Source organism: Hoplias malabaricus, chromosome 8 (genome assembly GCF_029633855.1).
Source record: "Hoplias malabaricus isolate fHopMal1 chromosome 8, fHopMal1.hap1, whole genome shotgun sequence".
Classification (NCBI taxonomy): domain Eukaryota; kingdom Metazoa; phylum Chordata; class Actinopteri; order Characiformes; family Erythrinidae; genus Hoplias; species Hoplias malabaricus.
In genome coordinates, this window is record NC_089807.1 from 36196321 (window position 1) to 36221524 (window position 25204).

At 37.7% G+C, this 25204-nt stretch overlaps 1 protein-coding gene across 5 annotated transcripts in view; it reads left to right on the forward strand.

Annotated features, from left to right (window-relative positions):
• Nucleotides 1-25204, forward strand: part of khdrbs2 (KH domain containing, RNA binding, signal transduction associated 2) — a 142218-nt gene that overhangs the window by 98161 nt on the left and 18853 nt on the right. The window contains exons 7-10 of one of the 5 annotated variants that reach the window (XM_066680006.1): nucleotides 14159-14241; nucleotides 15472-15530; nucleotides 20666-20765; nucleotides 22675-22717. In XM_066680006.1, coding sequence (XP_066536103.1) covers nucleotides 14159-14241; nucleotides 15472-15530; nucleotides 20666-20763 — 240 coding nt within the window. In that variant the 3' untranslated portion in view covers nucleotides 20764-20765; nucleotides 22675-22717. Of the gene's footprint in view, nucleotides 1-14158; nucleotides 14242-15471; nucleotides 15531-20665; nucleotides 21855-22674; nucleotides 22718-25204 lie in introns of those variants that run through there. The other 4 variants (XM_066680003.1, XM_066680004.1, XM_066680005.1 and 1 more) reach the window with 4 other exon arrangements.

Here is a 25204-nt window from a genome sequence, read left to right on the forward strand (position 1 = left end):
TACACATATATATATAATAGAAGTAAATGGGCAGATGATTCTGTTTGTGTCGTAAGGGTGTTATGTGTCAGGAGATCTTATGTTCTTTTCTAAGTACAGGGAAATGCTTTAAAATTGTTGCGGATGGTAATCGACCATATAATACAGACATATCATTCTGCTTGTAGAGATTAGGTTGAAAAATCCTGGAGTGTTTCTTCAATGATTTAGTGCATGATCTTCTTAAACTGTAGGTTGATTATAGTCATTAGTCTCTTCAGTGACTTTTGTTTGTAACTAATTGATTTGGAAAATAATACGTATGGTATGTAGTAATGAGAGTGAGGCATTGTAGTAATATCACTGCTAGGTCAGAAGCATTTAATGTTTGTTTGTGTGTACAGATTTGTAAATCTCAATCCAGTCACCTGAAAATCCCATTTAAGTCACATTACCAGTGTTGGCAACCCTGCTATCATTAGTTTTTTTTTATTAGATTATTATACTAGTACTCATATATATTCAATATCTAAGAGGAGGCATCGTGTTTTAGGACTACAACATGTCTTCCTCCAGCCTGGCATACGGCATTGTTGTTTAAAATCTGGACAATGGACAAGTTTAGATCGTTCTCTTTTATTTCTTATTTTAGTGTGTTAATAAATTAACAACCTAACATTTTAACTAACTTGCTTCACTGACAGATGCACAAAGAGCTCAGTGCATTACAGCACAGACCTCTGCTTTTACATAACAAGGCAGGGTTCACTGGGTAGAAACATGTTTGTGTATTCCAGTCACTGTTAGTTTTGTTTGTGCTGTGATTTACAGGTGACTTGACTGCTGACACTGATGCTATTAAGCTTTAATTCAAGCAGGGCTTCAGATTGAGTGGGTCGCTATATGATTACTGTAAAGTTATCTGTGGAGCTTTATTGTTTAAAAACATTCCTGCTACATCATTGGCTGGGAGTGCAAGAAAGCACAACCGACTGGGTAGTAAAATTGCGCTATTAGCGGGAACACATATTTAAAAAGTGCTTTGTATTTGTTGCTTTTCTGGGACTGCTCTGTTGTAATTGGCACACTACTCTCTAAATAGTGTACTTTACAGATTAATAAAACGATACTACTACACCACTACATTGTGTGCTACATAGTGTAGGGAAAGATGTTTGAGACTTAGCTTTAGTGTTGTGGTGGTGTAATATAAATGCTCACAACAGCGTAGGACACTTGCACAGTATAGACTCTGCATCAAGTCAATGCAGAAACATGCATTTAATTGTAGTGTGTGTGATCTGGTGAGTTCTAGGTAATAAGTAGAACTGGGGATGAGTAAATTGGGAAAAAATAGGTTTAAGTTAAATAATAATTATAAACAACACTATTTAAAAACTAATAAAAATATACATATTTAGTTTTACATCAGTGGTTAATAATATCAATTATCAAAAAAAACAAAAAAAACAGGTCATATCAAAAGTTCTGTTTTACTCCTTTGGAAATTTGTCAGTAAAAGTCTGTTAACGAAACGGCTCAATGAACATTTACAAGGCTTCTCTACTGGACTGATCTTCTAACTCGCAAACTGCTTCGCATGGAGAAAAGATCCTGATTGTAGGTTTGTAAAATATTAGGAAACGGCTTTTCTTGCACTATTTCAAAGGAAGGCTCTCCCCACTCCAGTAATTGTTTTTTAACAATAGGCTTCGCTTACAGAGCTGAGTTGACATTTCTGAGGTGAACTAATTATGGAAATGGAATTCTCCATGCAGAACTCCCTCCTTTAATAAAACAGATGTACGACATACACCTCAAGAAGATTGTTTAATAATTTCATACTCACAGAGACAGACTGAATACCAAAAGGCTTTAGGCATCCTTTCTTATTTCAGGCCTGTCTGACTTTTAGAGGCTGTTAATGTCGAAGCAGATGCAGTACAGCAAAAAGTTAGCTTTGGTAATTGGCTATGACCATGTTTGGCAGACGTTAAAATAGCTGGCAAAGGTCGATCTACAGATTACGGAGCTCCAGTGAACAGCAGCTGTTTATGCCTAGTGCACTGCATTTCCAATAGCCCACTTGTGCCAGATGTAGTTGAATCCTGTGTCAATACAAGGAAGTTTTAATTTGAATCATGATTTGTGATGAGTTTTGTTTCCACGCCCATAGTTTTGTGAAAACCTGTATATTTGCTATCACATGATCCATGTTGATGCTTCACTTTGGTGGCAGTTGAGCGCTATATAAATGTAGCTATCATTCATCATCGTAATCAGTTGTGCACAGTTTGTCTAATCTCCATAGACATTGAACAATACAATGGTCACTGGAGCAGACACGTGTCCTGCTCATTTTGAAGAGGTAACTAGAGGGTTTGAAGCCTCCCAGGTTCGAGGTGTTCGCTGAAGTGATGAATCTGCATCAAGTGCCTTTGGGATTACTCGGAATGAAATTCGTGATCCAAAACTAATCATCCAACATCAGTACTTGACCTCACTAATGTTTAAGTGGTTAAATGCAATCTAATTTTTATAGCAATGTTCTGGTAACTAGTATAAAGCTTTCACAGACAAGCACATTTCCTACAATTTCCTTCAGGATCAATAAAGCGTTATCTTATCTTAAATGCCTTTAGAGAAAGGCCCTACACATATTTCTGATTTCAGTAGAAACATTGGACAAGCTGCTGCTTATCCACGTAGAGTATGCCACTTCCAGATTCCTCACTGAAGGAAAATGGAATTAAGAAATATGCTTCAATAACTTCCATAACTGAAAAGTACAGTGAATAGACATATTGTGTGGGTTACAGTCCCCACCTTCAGTGGTGTTATTATTATTATTATTATTATTATTATTATTATTATTACTGGATAGAGTTATTAGTTTTCTAAATCTCCTGGCTTAGAAACCCGTTCATTAACTCAGGAGGTTTAACACTATTTGTCTGTCAGGCAAGTCGAGGTGTTCATAATTCAGTCCCAATGCTTTTGAGAGCTATGAATATTCATGTGTTTATATATGGACAGATGAACGAGAAGTATCCTTGGAGATTTTCAATGAGCTAACATCATATAACTTTTTAATTAAAACAGGACAATCTCTTTCAATTATGACAAAAATCAAATTAAAGCTCAGCTGCTGGTCACCCTCTGTAATTGCCTTGATTCAATTATATATGTTATTGTTTGCCTGAGGCCTAGATTGTTCCATTAGCTTTATGTCACACCCGCATGATTTGTTTGTTGTCTTTTGTACATTAATGGGCACATATATGTTCAAAATCTTCAGTGGAACCAGAGATTAATCATGATTTTTGACTGTGATGTCACTGACCATCCGTCTACTGTATTTTTCCAAAATCATCACTTTACAGAAGACGGCAAAAATGTTCTTTAAAATGAATGGAAGGTAATGTGGCAAGAATTTATTCCAATTTATTTTGAAGGCTTTTTGATGGATCCATCCACCATGAAATTTCTGAAACACCCAAAACCTCATTTTCTTCCTCAAAATACATATTACAAAGTTATCTAAAAGACAATAAAATCCCCTAATCCCCTAAAGTGGCTCTGCACTGTCTTCATTCAGTATGCATGAATATGCAATTAGTACCTGCTTCTATCTCCACTCACCCCTGCACCACTTGAATACAGATGGGGTTTACCTAGAAAACCTCACCCCTTGAGTTCATGGGATTGGTTTCTTAGGTTTGTGATGCATGAAACCCTAGGTGTATAAATGCTTTGGAACATTGCAGTTTCAAAGTGGAAATGCTTAGCCATGTTGTTGTTAACAAGGTTAACCGATTGATTTTTGCCGGAGGGGGTCTTTAAATATATCAGGATGTATGGTTCTTTCTTTGTGTGTGTGTGTGTGTGTGTGTGTGTGTGGTTGACAAAGTAGAGATTATCAACAAATCCCAATCTCTGGCCTGCTGATGCTTATCTGCAAACCCAAAATACATGTCATTGATAATTAAATTATATGACTTTATAGCAGGATGTGAATATAAAAGCAGCTCTGCAGTAATTTAATTTGAGATTAATTAGCTCTTTTAGATGGTAATTGTACCCTTGGATGCAAATGCAGTCACGCTATCGTCTGATGCATGTGAGCGGGAGTTTTAGAATGAGCACTCTTAAAAATAATGGTGTTTAAAACATGGAGTGCTAAGAAGCTCTGCAATAAAGAACCACTTTTAGTTCCCCAAAGAACCATTTATTTGAAACAATAAATCAATAAGCTTTGTTTATTATTGCAGTTGTCATGGGCCACTGGGACATTGTCACTGAAGTTTGAGTGAAGTAGATGTCAAGCCCAAATAGAATAGAAAAAGTTATAAGAACTGTAATCCAAGGCAATCTAAAGCCGCAAGTCATAAGATCAGCCGTCAAGTTTAAGGCCCAAATCATATGAACTGAATGCCGAGATGAGTTACTTATTATAATATTTCAATTCTGAGTCAAGCCAGAAGTCAATCCCAAGACCAAGTCCTTGCTCAGTTGTGGGTCATAAGCTCTGAAGTCCAAGTTGAGGAACAGGTCATAAGATTCGAAGTCCGAGTCAGAGAATGTCAAGTACGAGTTGACTCAGGAGTCATGGACCGCCAAACTGAGTCAAGTCACAAGTTAAAAGATCTGAAGCCCAAATGAAGTTATAGTTCAGCAAACTGGGGTCAGATTTGAGTACCATCTCAAAAACCAGAATCAGTTATTATTTATAAGAAATGAACACAAAATACTCTTTGCTCATTCTGCATAATACTTGAGGTCTGCTGTGTATGAGGCAAAAGAGGCTCTTTTATGTGGGCCTATTATAGGAGAAAACCCTTTACTATCCTCACAATTGAAGCGTAATTAAGCTTGGTTTAGCAAGGAGGAGCATAAATTCATCAAGGGTATACTTGGATCTGTATTATAAATGGAAGAAACTGCAGAAACAATGCAAATGGAAAGGGTAGAGGAAGATAACTGAACACATAGAGAGTGCCATCTAATAACCAAACAGTGAGAAATATTTCTCAGAGACAAAAGCTTCTGGAAGCTCCTATTTCTTTTGCTATTCTCTGGTGAGGAGACATTCTCTAGCTGCCTCATATGAGGATCAGTCACTGTCTTGGGGGGTGCTGGTTGTCAATTGATAATGGAGCGCTGTATTGAGGGCCTTCTCCTGCCTGCTGTCCTAATTACACTAGCAGAGCTCTCCACCCATGTGTTAACACTTGATTTATTTCCTGTTAGCTTGCTCAATAAGACCAGAGTTAATTGGATTTCCAAATGAGTGTTGAAATATAAGGATCAGGCATCATTAACTAGAGACCGCATTTGGAATGCCGCATGCCTTGTAAGTCTGTGTTAAGGTCAAAGAGGTGAAAGTCTGGGCTTCTGTGTCCACGTGGACATTACAAGAGGTCACTGCGACCTCATGTCCACATGCATTGTTTAAGTTCAAGGTGGAAACAAAATCAAAAACATTAGAGCTCAGTGAGTGATGATTAGTGTTACCACTTCATCCCGATCATGGTTGTGGTGGGTCTGTAGCCCACGCCGAATGGGTACAAGAGCACACCCTGGACAGAGAGCCAGTCCGTCATGGTTGTTTTTTGTCAGTTCACCAATTTTGGTGTTTGATGTTGGCTATTCACAACAGAATACGTTTGGTTGACATTAACTTATTCATCCATCACAGGGCATCACACACTCACACGTTCACTCACACACTCACATTTTGAGTAAGAAAGTTCAACAGCCAACAGGAAAAGCAAAGCAAACAAACAAACAAACTAAATGGTGCAATGTCAATAAGGAAAAAATAATAAGACATAAATGAAACTGAAGGTTACTTAAGCAACTAAATATATCATCTACATCTCATTTTTGTGTGTCTATTGTTTCCTTTTATTACAGCTTCCATTTGTTTGCGGACTCTAGGGTGAAGACTAACACATTTGTTTGATTAGCATATGTTCCTCTTTCCTTTGTTACAGTAATGGTTTATGGTTTGTTTCACATCCTTTCAGACCCAAAATATTAAGTCATCTCACAGTGGAAAGAAGGAAGGACAGAAACACAATGTTTTTTTTTTGTTTCTTTGTCTGTTAAGGTTTTCATCAAAGAAGGGTTTATTAGGGACAGTTTTTTTGGTGGTCCAGAAAATCTGGCATTATTTTTAGGAGCCCCTTACTGGGTCTACCTTTTAAAGGTTTTTAATGAGGTTTGGAACTTTTCCCTTTATTTGAACAAGTGGATCTCTCTGTATCTAATACTTTTAAAAAAAGATTGCTTTAAACATGCAGTACCCATCATAGGATACACCAAACAAACAGTAATTCTCCATTTTAAAGTAAATGACAATCTTTGAATGTTGTCATTTTCTTTAAGTTCAATAGCTGCTTTTTTTAAAAAAAAAAAAAAAAAAAACAGGGCTCTAGGGCTAGAGACTGACCACTGCTGAGGATCTGGATGGGGCTAGGGTAAAACGTGCATAAAACAAACGGTCTTTGGTCTCAAACTTTACTTCAGCTATGAGCTACAAGGTTAAGGGTTTCTAATCGGCTGACCAAACTGTATGTATGGTTGACGGGGTCAAATTGTCAGTTTTCCCTATCTAACAATGCATTCTTGCCAAGGGGATTAAGATGGTTTTGTGGAACACCGCTGTCTGGAAAGCATTTCCAATCATGTTCAACCCAGTGCACATTGACAGAAGTGTTTATTTGCCTGATGTAATGAAAGCATGTAATTTTAGACAGTCAGCACGGAGGTCAAAAGTACACTCAAAAGACAAGTTTATTATATTGCCTTTTCTATGTGTTGAGCTGACCAAAAGAAATAGCTGCTCATTTCCTGTCTACAAAATGATCCCTCCCCAAATGAGAATGTCAAAACACTAGTGCTCTCTGTTCTCCTGAAGAAGACTCCTTTCCAGAGCTGTAGGTATTAGCGTGATTGACACATCCGCAAATGTGTCTTAAACCCACTGCCTTCTCGGTTCTTTGCTGCTTAAAATGTGCAATGTTAACAAAACGGTCCATTAGAATGAGAGCGCAGGTCCACGACCCTTTCATTATGAGGCAGAGCTAATAGAGCAAGGTTTCTGTGTTAGATCGCTTAAACAACTTAATCCCTGACATAATCCTTAACTTTAATTTCGTCTAATCCGTGTTCACACTCATAAAACCACAGCCGAGCCCAGAGGGGAATTTAAATGTTGTTAAGGGGAGGAAGAGGGGGTCTGAATTGCTCTCTTTGTCAGACAAGGTCTTTCCACCAGATTAGACCTAATCAAAAGAGGCAGGAATTTTCTGCTAATCTCTTGAATTATGAAACCACTGAGTTGAGCGTAGGTTATGACACAGTTAAAAGCCTATCCCCCCTTTTTTTCTGGGTTCACTGTGGATCCAGACGCTGAAGAAGTGTTATTCTCGTCAACGTAATCCATAGTGCTGTAATTGCATTTTTTTTTTGTACAGAATGGAAAATTTCTTTAACATCCATCACCATTTATCTCCATTCCTGAAAAAAACAACATTACACCAGTGACATAAAGGCTCACATTTGCAAGACAAGCATGCACAGAAGAGGATACAGCTTTTGACATTTTAGTATAGCATTTGTCAAAGCGAGTTTCCTTTCTTTCTCTCATTTATTTATTTATTATATTTTTTGAGGGGTAAAAGTAATTGAAATGCAGCCTATGTTGCCATGTGGCGGGTTTCAGACTCAGCACGAGGATTTAATCCACAGCACAATGACGGATATGAAAGAAAGCTTTGGAGATCTGATGCTTATACCATCAGATGTATAGGAAAAGGTAAGATCAGGTGATAAGAACATGCTTGTACCTAGAAGAAAAAAACTGGGAAGGAAAAAAGAGGGGGGCAGGGGGCTAGCGATGGGGAGAGGGCATGCTGGGGATGGTGTGTGACAAGTAAAAGGGTGCCAAAAATAAATGCAGCAGTGACAGCACAGGATTAAATGCAGTTTTCAAAGTAACTCAGCAGCTCGACTGGGAGTGTGCCATGCATTTCTCTCAGCAGGAGCGGCTTCATCATTACACTGGCCTTAGCTTTACATTAAGGCTCATGCAATTAGAAATTTTGGCCTTATGCCTCGCCAATAATTAGCTAAAGTTCAGACTGTTGCCGCTAACGTGCTCCTCAGAGGCCAGGCATAAATACCAGCTCAAGAAACCAGACCGAGCCTGAGCCCGAGCCCTTATTTCTAATGTATTACACAAATTTTGGCTTCCTTTCAGATAGGCTCGACTTTTACTGAAGTCGTCTCATCATGCTGGGACTCACTGCAAGGCTGTTGACCTTCACAAACATGAAACAGAGTTGCCATGGTGGTAATTAGGACCACCTCTAAGGAGTTAGGACAGGGGTGTCCAGAGTCAGGCCCTTGGGCCAAATGCAGCCCATGGGCAGATTTATTTGCCCCGAGGCTTCTCTCTTAGAATAGAATGGCTTTCCAAATTTTACATTACAGTTTTCTTTCTCTTTATAAGTATCATGTTTATTTTTAGTAATATGTACAATGTTCAAGGAATATCACACATAAGGCCAATCAACAGTTATGATATTCAGAGAGAAGGAGCCAAAAGGGAGGTAGATGTATGTGTAGGTACACTATATGTGCAAAATTCCAGTTTTGCACACACAGCTTGTATATACTCCATATTTATTCATTCATTGTCTGTAACCGCTTATCCAATTCAGGGTCACAGTGGGTCCGGAGCCTACCTGGAATCACTGGGTGCAAGGTGGGAACACACCCTGGAGGGGGCGCCAGTCCTTTACAGGGCGACACACACACATTCACTCACACACTCATACCAACACACCATTTTTGACTTGGCAATCCACCTACCAATGTGTGTTTTTTTTGGACGGTGGGGGGAAACCGGAGCACATGGAGGAAACCCATGCGGACACAGGGAGAACAAACTCCTCACAGACAGTCATCGGGTGTGGGACTCTAACCCACAACATCTAGGTCTCTGGAGCTGTGTGACTGCGACACTACCTGCTACGCCACTCCTAAATTCCATATAAAAGGCATCAAATGAATGGGGATAGTCTCCATCACTGGTCAGTGAGCCAGTGACACTGTTCTCTGGAGGGATGGCGCACCATCCAGTACCTTTGGTTTGAGATATTGTTGCATGTTGCATCACTAACTGACCTCAATAAGGTTCTCATGGATGAATGTTATTAAATCCTAACAGGACTGTTCTAATGTCTAGTGTAAATACTTCCTAGATAAGCCGACACTGTTATTGCATGCATATTCATGTTATTAATGTATTCATGTATATTAATGTTGGATGCAGTGGTATCCACAAGCTTTAGGTTATACAGTAAAGCATAGACTCACACTTTTTTTCCAGAATTAAATAATTGTTCATTTCTGATATAATTAGTGCATGCAGGAATTGAAAGCGTTACCTTTATTACAAATTAATTAATCATTTTTCCAAATTTGGCTACAATTTTGTATTTAAGTTTTATACAGCAATGTTAACACAGTATCACGACTGTTAAGTTCAGAAGCTAGATTACATGTTATTTATACTGAAATATGTATTCAATCTCATAACGAACATATACACTATCCATATAGCGCTCAATTACATAAGGGACACAAATGAATCATAATACATGACAGCACTTATTATAATAATAATAATAATAATAATATTGTTCATTAATAAATAGGGTGAATCAAATGTCACAGGACACCCTATTATGCAAATACCCCAGCAAGTAATGGGTAAGAGGTTCTATCTTTTAGGCAATGTCCAGAATGTGGCAGCCATCTTGAAAGCCGCCATATTGAATCAAGGGCAAGATTTACAATGAGAAGGTGGTCATGTAGCATGTCAAAGAAATAAAAGAGTGTTCTGTGACTTTAGACTCACCCTGTGTATGGTACTGACCCAGTATGAATATATTTATACCATTCAAAGGGGTACCCTTAAGAATATTTGGATACCTCTGAGTTAGGGTAAACAGTCTACAGAAATGACATCATCCTAAGCAACCCAGCGTGCTTTAGATGTGACTGACAGTGACCGCACATCAAAAACCCTTCAGATCAAAAACCATTTTAACTGTAGCCTCTGATAAAACTCACGTGCATTCACTTCTGGGCCATGGGGCCAAGAGAGGAAGCCTGTAAGTCTGAAGAGCCTGGTGCTTGAGTATGCTTAGAAAAAGATAAAAAACACAAAATAGTTTGTATTTGTGCAACAATTTATATGCTTAAAATGCCCCTATTATCTTCATATTACTGGGTTTTAAATAAAATTCCAGTGGAATCTCTTCGCTATGTAAATGGACGTTTTATTTCCCATAGAGCCTTGCAGCTGTCCAGGCTGCTCCACATGACTATTGATGAATTTAAAACCATAGTCAGGAATGCTGAAACAGCCTCATTAGGATTAGTTCACTCTCAGAGAGCATGGCAAATGTGCGCATAGAGCATTTTAGAGGTGATGTTTACAGTTTAAAAGCCTCTGCCATTGCACTGTTAAATCTGGCCTGTGAGCTCCTGATTGAGGCATTATGGCGCGCTACCACACTGTGAGAGAAGCATTTAATTGTGTAATGCACGTTGTCCAAAAGTTTGCAAACACTTTTTATAATTATTGAATTTAGCTACTTTTAAAGTGCACCCATTGTGGACACGTGTTCAAGCTTGTGTAATCTCCATAGAACAGCATTAAAGGAATTGGAATGCACATGAGCCCAGCATTGGCCTGCCCTATGCCAAGTGACTTGTAGAGTGGTGTATAGCCTAAGAGCACTGGGCTGGCTTGCAGTAGTACTGTGTTTTATGGAGGGCTGGAACACCATTCAGTACCTTAGGTTTAGTTGGAGTAGTGTGTGTTATTCACATCTAATCGTCTCTTATCTGCACCTGCCCTCAGTAATATTGGCATGGTTGGAGCTGCCATGGAGTGCTGTCACATTCTCACAGAAACATTTAACATAAAATCTTGCCAGATTTCCCCCTCGATTTCAGAAGGAATTTTGAATTCACCATGCTTTTGGTCATGCAGTAGGGTTAAGGCTAGTTAGAGCTTAATACTGTGCACACAGGGTGAGTAATCACCATTCTGTGTCTTATATTGCTTCTCTTTCATTTTTAATTGAAAGAAAATCACCAGTATTAGGGGTGCCAACTTGCTAACGTTAGATCTGTTTTGATGAGAAGGGCTTGAAAAATTCAGTGAAATCCCAGCGGACAAGACTTCACAGATTACACTTCATTTGCACGTTTTAAACCACAACAGAATATCTGAGAACCTGAGAGTGGTGCAAATGATGTTAAACCAAGATAATTTTTTATTTCTTTTTTCTTCTTCTTCTTCTTTTTTTTCATAGTGGATTTATAGTGCACATCTCATGTCAATGAACCAGGGCTTAAAGGTGATATGGGCCTTGGAAACCATTTGTTGTAGCACTATATTGCTAATAAATGATCTGGCTGGGCAGTTTTAAGACCTTGATTAGATAAAATGCAGCATAAAAATATGCCATGTGTGTTCCTGTATAACATTGCCTCAAGGTCTTGTAAAAAATAAAGCCTCATGATATTGATGCTACCAACACAGAATGTAGATATAAGGTAATGCCATAACATAGAGAAAAGGGAAAAAAAGAAAAACACTGCTTCCTAGACTGGAAATCAAAAATGGTTTAAAGCCATAGACAAAATGGAACCCATAGTAAACTTTGAAGACTTAAAGGGAACGTCTATGACTGTGGGGAGTCAGATGTCTTTCTGGTTGTTTGCATTCTGAAGCTTAGTGCATTCTAAGGTGGAATAGTGTGTGTGAGGGGGAAAAACTGACTGTTGTTTGTACGTGGATGAAGTTTAACTTGTCTGTAAGTTTTTATTCACTGTTTGAATTACCACAGAAACTCATTTGTAACTCAAGTTGTTTAGTTTTGTAGGACTTTTGGTAATGCAGTTAAAGCTGTCTCCCAAATTTGGAGACACTTCCCACTTCCACCATTAAGCGAAAACAACAAAAAATACGTCTATACTACCAACCTATAAAGCAGTCAGGAGCAATATTTCGCTTCATGCTTGGAGTTTGGAGTTCTCTCTGTTGTAATACTCCAGATGCATCTGCCATGAGCAGAGAGAGAGAGAGAGAGACCGAGCCAGTATTTCTTTTCACTCATTTACAGACACTGGCATTTGTAAACGCATTAGACTGGTTTCCAGTAGAAATAAAGACTGGATGGTTAGCAAATGACGAAGGAAAATTTTCTGAATTTTATAAAAAGTGTTTTTTTTTCGTAATAGTGAACCAATATATCAACCATAGAAGAATGTTTTTTTTTTCTAAATGTTAAGACAAGGGATTTTCTTTTTGTTTTATTTTTAAGCTTGATCTGACAAAATCCACAGCTGTTACAGACTATTCCCCCAATGTGAAAAGTAAGCACAACACTATACTATTCAGCGCAGCAGGGTGCAGTCTGGGACAAGGCCAGAGACTAAGGTTTTCTTGCTCCATGTTTAGATCACTTTCTCACAACCTGAACATAGCTAATATTAACGTTAACTAACTCTCAGATCCTCCTCTGTTTCCCTAACAGTTATATATATACAAGCCGCTTTCATAACTGTAATTAGCCATCATTGTTATCTGTTGTGCTCTCGTTACTGACCTCAAGCCCAGAGCTGGTAAAAGCTAACTTTATAAACCAGACTCTGACTGTGAATTGGAGGCCAGTGAAGCTGATGATTGGAGCAGCAAACAGGTGCCTTAACGAAGACTGAAAGAAGACCCACGGTGTCGGACTCGCTGCCAAAAAGCGTTAACCTCTGTGGCACATTTTCAAAATAAAAATTTGCGAATAAAAGCATATTTTGGTTCTAGGCAAGCTACATTTTTCTGGTCTCCTATCTAATGTTCTTTTAGTATGTGTAAGGGCTATTAGTGAATCCATTGTTAGTGGGTGTTTTTTACTGAGTAAGCTTTAAAGGAAAAAAGAAAGGCATTAATAAAGACAGGCTCATTAATAAAGAATTGATTATGGGTGTTCGTTATCCACCAGTTTGCGAGGGTTGTACACAACTTCTTGAGGTGCACTGTGGGATTGTTTGTGTGTACTATAATTTGTCCACTCTTTATGGACAGTAATACAACATGTTGGAACCCAAAAATAGTGCACTATATAGAGTGAATGAATCATAGTTTGAGAAAGCACAAGTCTGCAGTTCTTTTCCATCAGTGTTCTGTGCTCTGTGCTCTAGTGGAACTAACATGAGGAATATGTGAACAGTTATGTTCATGACCCAGCCGGTTTTCTACGCAAACGTATGGCCAAACAGCGAGTATAGCCTTACTTACATAATCATTACTCACATACACGTTCACTCACATTTATATATACTGACTTTATATATACTGACTATATATATATAGTCTAACTTTTATCTATAAGTCTAACTTTTGATTACATTTTGTAAAATGTGAGAATCTTTTAAACAAAAAAACAAACAAAAAATATATGATATTGTATGAAGTTAAGGGCCAAGCATCCAAGCCAAAGACCATTTCAGAAACTGTTTTTAAGAATTGAATTTAGTGCTGGATGGGGGGTGAGGGGGGTGAGGGGAGTATGGAGGTTATGGGAGAAAAAAGAAGGATGGGCAGGGGGAATATTTATATGTTCAAAATTAAAAGGTAATTGTAATATGTTGGTTGATTCTGAAATAATAAATTAATGACAAAAAAAGAATATAATATATAGAATATAAATATAAATATAATATAAAGAATATGTCCACATTTTCATGGCAAAAGTTGTGGCTTGTATTCTATTAAATGATAAGTTATTATTGCTGTGATTGTGAGCAATGCTTTTTTAATCGTAGCAGGGGGTCAAGGGCTAACCTCATTCTCCTAGACATGGCAAATGAAACAGTTGTCTATGGATGCAATCAATACTCCGTGTTGAACATGATTCTGCCATGTCACTCCCCCCACACTGGGAGTATATTTATAAGGGAAATCCTTTCGCAGTGTAATTAAACATTGATTTTTTTGAACACTAAACAATTAGAGTGGTGTTTGGAGGTTTCTGTCCTGACATGTGTGAGATTTCTCTCGTGAGATTAACCCTGGATGTTTGTGTCTTTTCAGGGTTATGATGATGGATATGACGGAGAATACGATGACCAGAGTTATGAGGCTTATGACGACAACTACAACAACCAGTCCAAAAGGTATTCGGATTATTTCATGAACAAGCTCTTCTTTTATTGAGTGTATATATTTTTGGTGTACAAATAAGTTTTATTTAATTTTTTATGTAACATATATTTGTAATATATTTGTAATTTAAACCTTAAAAATTAAGCATTAATACACTGTTTTTGACCGCTAATGTGCTAATGTCAAAATCACCATCTTTAAATCAGTCGTCTAAACCAAAATTCACGTTAATTTGCCTAAAATATTATCCCCATGAACAAAACATATCGACACACATGCTTTTGCAGCACTTTTTTCTTGATGTAAGATGTCATGTTAAAAATACACTATCAGGGACAAGTTATGAAGTTGTTTTGGTAAAGTGTATAGTGAAAGTCATCACTAAGAAAGGTGTGTCTCATCTAAAACTCATCCCCAATTTCCTCCAGCCTTATAGGGTGTTGCAGGTTTGGTCTGATTACCCTGAAAGCATGGAGGAGAATCTGCATAGAAGTATCTTGATATGCATACCATTACCCTCTAATCAGAAGGATTGGATTGATTTAGTAGTTTTTACACTTTGTTTATTCTCACTTGATAAAAAGATATACTACATTTCCATTCACATTTAACCCTAAACTTAACAGGGTTAACTTTAGATATTCGAAATATGGTCACTCTCCTATGAAAAATATGCATCTGCAAAATAGCAGCTTTACAGGAGAATATTCCAAATTATTTTAGAGCATTTCTGTTGGTCAATTCATCATGAAATGTTCACGCAATATGAAGGACAAAAATGGAGATACATTTATCATTGGAGAGCAACAATATATGACCTGAAGATGTCTTGCGTACATCAGTAGTTCTCAACTGGTGGGGCGTGACCAAAAATGAGTCATGGACTAATTCCGAAGATGTGACATTTGTGTTGTGTGTTTAAAAAAATATATTTATATGCTTATCTTACTGTTGATGGACATTTATTATGACATTTTTGCATAAAAGATGGTAATGGCAATAATTGATTGAAAGGTGACAGACTATATTTAAAAAAGAAATAATTTGCTTGGTTTGAATTCTATGAAAGTATGTCATGACTTAATGGACACTGGTAGATGTGGGTCCCAAATGCTATATGTTTTCAGTCCTATACATGTGTAAATGATGTGCATATTTGACTCATAATTGGTGCAAATGCAGTACTTTGTTGTTTACATGCACTTCCCAGTTTCTGAATATATTCTATCATAATATTGCAGTGTTTCCGAATATTACGAATATGGACATGGGACCAATGATGATAACTACAACAATTACGGTAAAGACCCATCTCTTTTCTTGTGTAATGAGTGAAGGATGCCAAGGGAGGAATGCATAATTAGATTCTGAATAATTCACAGAAATACAAATATATATACAGACTCATACGTCTTTCTGCTACTTACTAGGACCAGTCATGCTACTACATGTGCAGAGGGTGTTAAGACATGTATTACAGATTAAAGTATAAGCAGTAAAGTCCTGCTTAGAGATTGCTAAAACTAGACCAGATTTTAGTAGTAAAAAATGCTTTTGAATTGTAGCCCATACTTAAAAAAACAGCATTTCCATTTACCATTCTCTCTGTTCATAAACGTAGAGCGAGCCCTGGGGCACTTTCAGCTATTCCTTTCTGAGGCATTAAGAAATCATAACAAAATCAATCTGTCATTGTAAGATGGTCAGTGACAGACATTTATCACAGTAGCTTGCTTTTTTCCGCTGTCTCTCAGTAGTCTCTCTCTTGGCACATCTCTTGTTTAATTTGTGTCACTGCATTAAAACAGAATAACTAAACACCCAGATGGTCATTGTAACATCCACAGTCATTTAGGGAGATTTCCTACCCCCCTACACGTTTAAAAGCTCAGCTCAGTGCAGTACTGCTCAGTGGGTTATTCGAGGCAATGTGAGTCATCTCAGTACACTCCACTTTTTTATTTTGACTTGTTAGGAAGTGCAACTTGCTGCATCCTGTCTTCAACCAAAGTGCACCATGTCAGTCCCTCTAGGAATTTGCAATTGCAAACTCTTGCAAAATCAACCAAACCTCAGTGTTTACAAGGGCTTTGCCAGGAAATATCATACTTAAAAGCAAGGCAAAGTAATTTCAGAACGAGTTGTTTGTAGGTCATATAGTGCAATAGCATCCATAATCAGAATAATAAAATACTAAATGTAAAAGTTTTAAAGTGTGTTACATATTTTGTAAACATGTGCCACATTCAAACTTGAATCTCGGTATTCCGACCAACAGCTAAGAGTATAAACCTTGTTGCAAATATCAAGAAAAGCCACATTTGGCACTTATTTTCAGCGTACTGCCGTCTGCTTTTAATTGTACTTAGCGTATTTTCAGCAGGGCATTTAAATACTTTGCATTCTTCTCCTTTAGGTTGTTAAAATCTGCAATCAGATAAGTTAGGACAGGTATACAGTCCTCTCCACAATTATTAGAAGCTCTGGTAAGGATTATTCAAAAAAGGTTAAAATAAATAGCCTAATGTCACACAGGAACATTTTTTAAAAATCCAACCATTAATTCAAGTAAATTTATTCCAATGAGTAAAAACATCCCTCATCATGAAAGTATTTTATTTTAAGTTGAAAACCATGTCTAAAATTTTTCAAGCAGTAATTCATGATTTTCTATTTCAAAGGGGTACTGATTTGTGGTGACACCAAGGTCAAATTACCTCAGTTGTTCTTCCACACAGAATTCAAATAAGTGAAAATTGTGTTCCTAAGCCAGGGAATCACTATAAAAATATATCTACTTGCTTAAATCTGCCCATTTTACAGTCACTGTAACAAACTTGCCTGGACAAGGGCCCAAGTTATTTCAGCCCCACACGCAGTGAGGAGTGACAGGCACAAAAAAAATCATAAGACTTATTGTGGAAGAGTTAGAGAAAATGGCAGCATCTCAAGGTCAGCAAGTCTACCAACTACCATAAGACCCCCTGCATGCTAACAGATTATTTGGAAGGCAACCCAGGAAAAAAGTCTGTCCTGTCATCTAACCACAAACATAAGCACCTGGAGTTTGCTCAACACTACAGTGCATTGACTGGAATTGAACTCCATGGTCAGATCAAATGAAAACTGAGCTGTTTGGCAGCAAACAGCCAAAGTGGGTTTGGCTTAAAATGAAGGATGACTACGCTGAAATGGATGGTGGAAGTTCTGTGATGTAGTGGGGCTGTTTTTCCTACATTGGCCCTAGGAACCTCAGGGTACATGGCGTCATGGCCTGCATGAATTACCAGGGCATTTAAGTCACAGTTGTTCTACCTTTGCCAAGAAAAATGAAACTTGGCTTTTTCTGAAAAACATTGATCCATAAACATAAATCATATTAAAATTTAAGCTAGCAACACTCTCTGTGAGAAAGAGAGGACTTAGGACTGTGGACGATCTGGCGATATTTTGTAAGGATATTTCCCTGCTGTGTATTCCCTTATAAGACGTTAAAGGAACAGGATAAGTGTAATTTTATTGACGAAATATTAAAGGCAGTGGTTAAAGTAATTAAAGTTAATCTGGCACATGGTTTTCATTTATTCATTGTATTCATCCATCTTCTGCAACAACATCATCTTGATCAGCGTCAAGGTCGGTCCAGAGTCTACCAAAAATATTGAACACAGTCCATCACAGTCAGTCCATCACAGGGCATCATGCTCATGTGTTATTGTTTTTTAGACAATGATTTCTGTATGAGGGATATTTTTTTTACAATAAATGCTAATTTACCAAAAGGTGATATTCTCATATTTACTCCTTACTCACCTTTACCAGGGGTGCCTTTCATTGTGGAAGGAAGTGTATATCCACTACATAAATGGAGCTTCATGGTACTTTTATTGTTGGATGCACTGTGAGTTTCTGAGCAAGCATGTGTACACAATCAGGATGCTTTTCAGAAATAACATCGCTAGGGTCTTATTATTACTGCTTTATTTTCATCAGAGAAACAATAAAAGTTCAACGAAGCATGAAATATATTCCTAGTCATTGTGTGCCTGCAAAAAATAAATAGGTTTTGGACAAGAAAGTATAAAAATCTTTGCATTTTCAGCTTCAGACCATTCTTTACATTTCAAAGTAAGTGTGCCTGAGAACTTATTATTGAAGGAGCAAAGTAGATTAAAGCAGGAGTAGCTCCTTTTGCCTCGGTCTTGAAAGGATTAAATGCTAACGTCCATAGCTAGCAAGCGTAAACTCAGCAATGGCTCATTGCCCTTGTCAGGTACACATGGCCTTTCCTCTGCCATTTCTCTCGGTAGTGTTAAATTGCTCGCAGCAGACAGATTAAAAAAAAAACACTCCTGTCTTTTTGCCAGTGGCCAAATCATCAGACTGCTGTGCTCGGCAGTAGCCATCTTACCTGGTTGGTTGACTGGAGGGGTGGCTTTGAGATGCTCTTGAATTCGGGCAGTGGAGCTAGAGCTGGGCTGGAGGCATGCTGCTAGCTGAGAGAAAGAGGAGCTGTGGCCTTTCAGACGCTGCTCTGCCTTTTGAACAGCTGCCCTCTCCGTCTTACTGTCAGAGCGCACAGATCCAGCTGCTCTTGGCAGGGGCTCTGCCTCTGTCCACTGGAGCCACTCTCAGTACTGTGGACTTCTTGGCCATTCCCTTAGCAGCGTGTGTGTGTGTTGGGGGGGATACATCACTGTAGACACTCAGTGTGGACAGCAGCGAAACACCAAGAGAGCAATGATTTGATTTTATGCCCCATAAACATTCTCTGACATGGAACTCAAATCTCCACCGTGCCGAGAGAGCCACACTTGTAATGTCATTTGAATGGTAACGAGGTGCAGTGGTCAGGGCCAGCTTTTTTGCAGCCAGACAGCTGTGAGGGAACAAACAAGGCAATTTAGTCTACTGTAGTGAACAGAGCTGGTTGGTTTACCCTTTATGCAGTGGATTGAATATTAAGGTTTTCCATCCCTTAAAGTCTTGCCACTAATACTGTTCTCCAGCTTTCCCTGCAATCCTCGTGATGGAAACATCACGTTCGCTTGCGAAAGAATGTTAGGGTCCTTGCCCTGAAGGTGGGCTGATTGTTTTGTGGATGGCCCACTGAACACGCTCATGGAGCCTAATGGAGCATCGATTCCCAGCACCTACTGTATTTATATGACAGCTGGGTCATAGCGCCAGCTCAGCCAGGAATTCATGCCTCATCTGCTCAGCCGCTGCTAAGTGATAATTAGGGCACGGTGACATTGCATATTCCTCAGAAGTGAAAAGTGAAAATGGACAAAGGCAAATCTGAACAGAGGTGCCCTTAAACTCCTCTTTGTTGTTTACTTGCTCTGCCTCTAATAGTCCTCACCCCTGCACAGACTAAACCCCAAAATAGCTAAACCTGAAAAGACGCCTCAGCTTAATCTCACTGAAAGAGAGCTATGACTGCCCCAGAAGTTAAATTTGTGTTTTACTAAACAACACAAACCTTCACCGAGCCGCTAAGAACACAGTACAGAGTACATTTTAGGAAACACTTTGGAGTGTTTTGCTTTTTTTCAGTTTAAATGAGCAGAGACAGAGCACATTAATGGACGTTTGGAATGTGCTGGTTTAGCCAATTCAGCTGAATCTTATCTGCAGTCCCTACACATGAACTGAGAAAAGACAAGAGCAATGATCAAGAGACAACACTCAGTTAGGTCTGTGCCAGACACAATTCAGAAAACTGTGTAAATGACTACAGGAAAGAGTTAAATAGGATTGAAAGGGAACACTTTTGAGTTGAGAACTGAATCTTACAGAATGAACTGAAAAGTACAGAAACTAATTAAAGAATCATGTTCTTATTTATATTATTATATTATTATTATATATTATAATTGCTGATGCTTCAAGAAATGTTAGTTATGAGGTTTCCTGAATTGTTTATAGATATACTTACAGATATACTTCAATAATTTCAATAATTAATGTTAAATATGATAGCAAAACTTCTAGTCATTGCTAGATAGTTCATAGCAATGGACGGGAAACAAGCAAATTCAGTGATGGTGACTACGATGGAATATTAGAAGATTACAGCACAGTAGAGATTGTGTTTGTATATATTTATTAACAGTGTTTGTACAATGTTGCATGTTTTCTTATGTGTAATTTTCAGTTAAAATGTAATTAATCTAAAAATACAGAGTTTTGCAAATGTCACATTAACTTTCCTCTCCATAGTGTTTTTAGTCTGGTTTTTTTTTTGTCTTTTAATGTTTAAAACCCCACACTCAGGAGTAAGTTTCTACTGTCAGATTTTCTGAGCTGTAAACATGTTTAAAAAATATATCCACAGATGAAATGTGTAAATCATTGGATGGTATGTTTGATTCCTTCAGTCACTGAAGGATTTCTGCTTCTTACAATGTGTTGTGGTCACTTTATCTGTAGCAGAAGAGGAATGGACTCAGCCTCGGCCAAGCCTCAAAGCTCCAACAGCAAGAATTACACGAGGGGGATACAGAGAACACCCCTATGGTAGATATTAAAGGTGCTCTAAATTGGTGACCTCCCCTCACTGGCAACCTTCCTTAATAATCTAAAAGAAGTAAAACAGCCCAAACTAACCTCCCCTAACCAAGGAACTGGAAACTGCTTACAGCCTATGGTCCCTACTCTGTTTTGATACCATGACTTATTTATAGAACACATCTAAGAACCCCAATCTAGAACCTGGCAAGGACCCTGCCTAAACAAACCACTTTCATTGGAATGCTACTTTTCTTAGTTGTCTATTGTTTGCTCCCCTGAATCTAAAGCATGGAGTTGCCTACAAAATGATGCTTCCTTGTTCTTGGCTACCATTCCACCAAGTCAAAAACAGCTACCCTTAAGTATTAAACACCCATATTGTACATAACATCTTTCTTAATATTTCTTGATTTGATGAGAGTAAATAATGAGTTTGTACATTTGATTTTGATAACGGTATTGGGATTGAAAGCAATCAGATATGTATGTAGCTACCTACAAGTGCTCTGCTTTGTGTGTAGCCTGTATTTGTACATAAATATGTAATAAAAAAGAACATAAAGCACCTTGTGTAAGATTCTCTAAATAGGTGACCATAATTGTTTTGGGTTTTTTTGGGTTTTTTTTTCTTTTTTGGTGCCATTATTTGTTAATAGAGCTGACATCATTTTTGTAAAATTAGATAAGTACATTCATGTTTTTAGTAATAAATGCCTGTTTAAGTTGAGAAAAATGCTAATATGTTTTTATATATATCTATATATACACACACACACATATACAGTATACGTAACAAAGGAAATACAACAAAAAAGGAACTTTAGAAAGGTTGTCGAGTCGTTTTGTGTAACGCAAGTTAAGCTGCATTAATAGTTTCAACTTTGTTAAATAATTTTAACACTAGCACTAAATTGTTCATGGAATCTTGAGTCGTCATTTAAATGTTTAAGCTGTTAATGGAAATCAACTGTTTAGATCAATAAATTGACTTTTTTAAACGTATTCTTTAAGCTTGAACTTATTAAACCAAAATTCTGACTTGTTTGCACTAGCGTGACTCTGTGCATGATATGGAGATTCAGGAGGTAAGAACAAACCCCGTATTCCAATAAGACTTGTCTAAATGCCTTCAGCCATTGGTGTTAGCCAGTATACACGAAGTATGTGAATATAGCAGATATTCACAATGTTTCATCACTCACTGGAGTGAATGGGATACATTTAGACTGCAATGTTTCTGCTACCTTTATTCTTCTTCCATTGAACCTTGAGGATTTGTGTTGTAATACCAATGCTTTTAAATATCAGCTACTGAAAGTCACTACTTTGTAGAGACCTGAACTTTCTTCTGTGACTGTTAGAGCTGAATGCCGCCGCGTATAAAGAGACTGAAAGGATGACTAAACATTAAGCAGGTAACCCTAATAATAACTCTAATAATGTTGCGAATGCCAGTCATAAATTAAGTTACTTACACTTAAAAAAGTAAACCTGCCCTCTCTAACCCCCGAATAAATGCATCGGCCCCCTAAAGCCGCTAATTAAAGTTAACTAGTGACTTCAAAAATGACTCCCTAACGCCAAACCATTAACATTTCATTCATTAAAAGAACTAAAACTTATGTTAATATCTGAGCAGTTAAACTAAGCTTTTTAACCAGAACAATGCAAATGAAAGGAGATGGTTGCTCTCAAATCAGATTCTTCTCCGTGACAGCTTTTGTCCCACCCCATGAATTGGTTTACTTTTTTGATAGTGGCACAGGCTTTGTCATCCTGTTTTTTATACCCTTACATTCATCTTGCATGTGATTGGAAATTAGTTTGGACTCTTTTGTCTTATCCATTATTTGTCATACAAATATTTGTCATAAGCCCAGAGCAGCGTAAAGTCTGAGCCTTAAATAAGATTTCTTTTTTTTTAACAGGCGTCTCTGCTTGAGCCGAAATGCAGAGGGAATGTAAAGAGTGGTAAGTAAAAGAAGCCGCCTTCACACTGACGATTACAGGCTGTGATCACACACGCAGAGGGAGGCACAAACTTGTCTGTGACAGCTTTTATCATCTGTTCAATACCAGTGCCGTGTGACGAGTTTCAGTAAATGAACGGGTCTATATCAACACATGTCAAGTTGTGAAAACACCATTTAATTAATAAAAATAGCTTTTGTTAAAGGGCCTGGTAACATAGAAAACTGATGCCTTTGTTTAGTGGGAAACTTGGGATGCTTTGTGTAGACCTTACACTCTATATATTGTCACTTTGCAATTAAGAATAGTAACTTTGCAGGAAGTGGAAAACACCCTTAGTTTTCAATGGAAGTCAATGTAAAAAGATTTTGAAATTCATTAAATATTTACACAACATGAAGAAGAGATGCTGGGTTCAAATGACGTCCACAAAAATTATTTTAAAAATATACAATAGTATTAGTCCAGTGTACTCTCACCATTCAGGTTGCAGTGATGAGGAGTGTATTTACTGCAGGTAGCAGATTGATGATTTAAAAAATGATCAAAGTAAATGTATATCAGGAACACTTTGAAAATAAAGGGCTAAAGTTCAGTTTTCTGAAAATTCTATTTTGCTTTAAAAACAAGTTCAAATATGGGTCAGCCAATAGGAGTGGCATTTGACCACTGAAAAACAAAAATGATCTCAGTTAAACAATTACATGAAAAATGTAGAATAATTGAACTTAATATAAGAAGTCAGAGGACAGATAATTACAGCAGTGAAAGCTATGAAACCCCACAGCTTGAATTGTTTTGAAATAGAAATGTTTGCTTTCTGCACAAGTAGTAAATTTAATATGCAATTCCCATTTATTGGCACACGTTTCCAGACTACATGAAGGATTACGAGACATTTTTGGAGGGCTTTAGAGGCACATTTGGTAGAGTTATCATGCAAATGCCATTTTGGTGGCTGGCATGTATGAATCAAGGATTTCGACAGTTGTGCCACCAAACCTAAATTGGTGTTTCAGTCAGTTAAGTCATCTGTTTTATAAACCCCAGTCACGTTGGTAGATCATTTTAAATTCTGCAGCAAAATATGGGAGCTTCTGAATCACTTTAACACCCCTCACAATAAGTACATTAAGTATCTGTAGCTCTGGCATAGCTTAAGTGTTGTTTCGCCTGTATGTTTTATAATGTCCACACATTTTGTTGAAGGCCAGTGTAAAGCCTTACAAGTTTGGAAATGCTGATAATAGCAATTGCTATGTTGACAGATGTCCTTTTTCTTTGTAGATTTCAGCAATTCGTTATCATACTCATTTTTATTAAATCCACTGATATTTTTTGCTGATCGGTCTTAGGAGCTAAAGCAGGTGTTTCAGAATAAGCAAAACAAACTGCCAGAAATGATCTTCTGAGGATTAAGATAGGAACAGATTTCATCCAAAGGTACATCTTTATGTGTTAGTTGATGCACATAAAGGAATCTATAATGAGAGCTTGCATTTTAAACCCTTCCTTAGGGATTACGACTGTGTGAAATGATTTGAAGTACAACACTGGAATACACAAGTAGATATTAGCCTTGATCACTAGATTTATGTAGTTACTATCAGAATAAAACTGTCTGTCTACTTTTTTTGTGTTTTTATTTTGTTTGTTTGGTTGTTTTTTGAGGGGATTTTGTCCTCTTTTTCTTTTAACTACCAATGAAAATATCCTGTACTATTATTAAATGTTCATGTACTGTAAATACAGCATACAACAAAGAGCATGGGAGGAACGACAAGGGAAACTGGGTATTGAATAAAGGAGGAGCGTATTGCTCTTATGTGACATTACCTCAGAAAACAAGCAACAAAAATAATAGCAAGGCTATCAAACAGTGCACATTTTTGGCATTGTGAAGTCATGGGGAAATGCTTGATATATTCACTTAATTCATGTTAGACTACATTGATTCTATTACAATGTTGAATAAAATGATGTAATACCACTGTGTAATTCTAAGCAGTGTAATAGCATGTAGTCATTAAATCAAAACAATACTTAAAATAGTTACAAACCCATATATATATAAATGTATGCCTGCAATGTATTTAAAAAAAAAGCTCAGGCAGGGGCAGTTATATAAAAAATGACAAATGCGAAATGTTGGGCGGCACGGTGGTGCAGCAGGTAGTGTCGCAGTCACACAGCTCCAGGGACCTGGAGGTTGTGGGTTCAATTCCCACTCCTGGTGACTGTCTGTGAGGAGTTTGGTGTGTTCTCTCTGTGTCTGCGTGGGTTTCCTCCGGGTGCTCCGGTTTCCTCCCACAGTCCAAAAACACACGTTGGCGACTCAAAAGTGTCCGTAGGTGTGTGTCTGTGTCTGTGTTGCCCTGTGAAGGACTGGCTCCCTTGCGCCCAATGATTCCAGGTAGGCTCTGGACCCACTGCGACCCTGAATTGGATGCTTACAGATAATGAATGAAAATGTGAAATGCTCTAAGA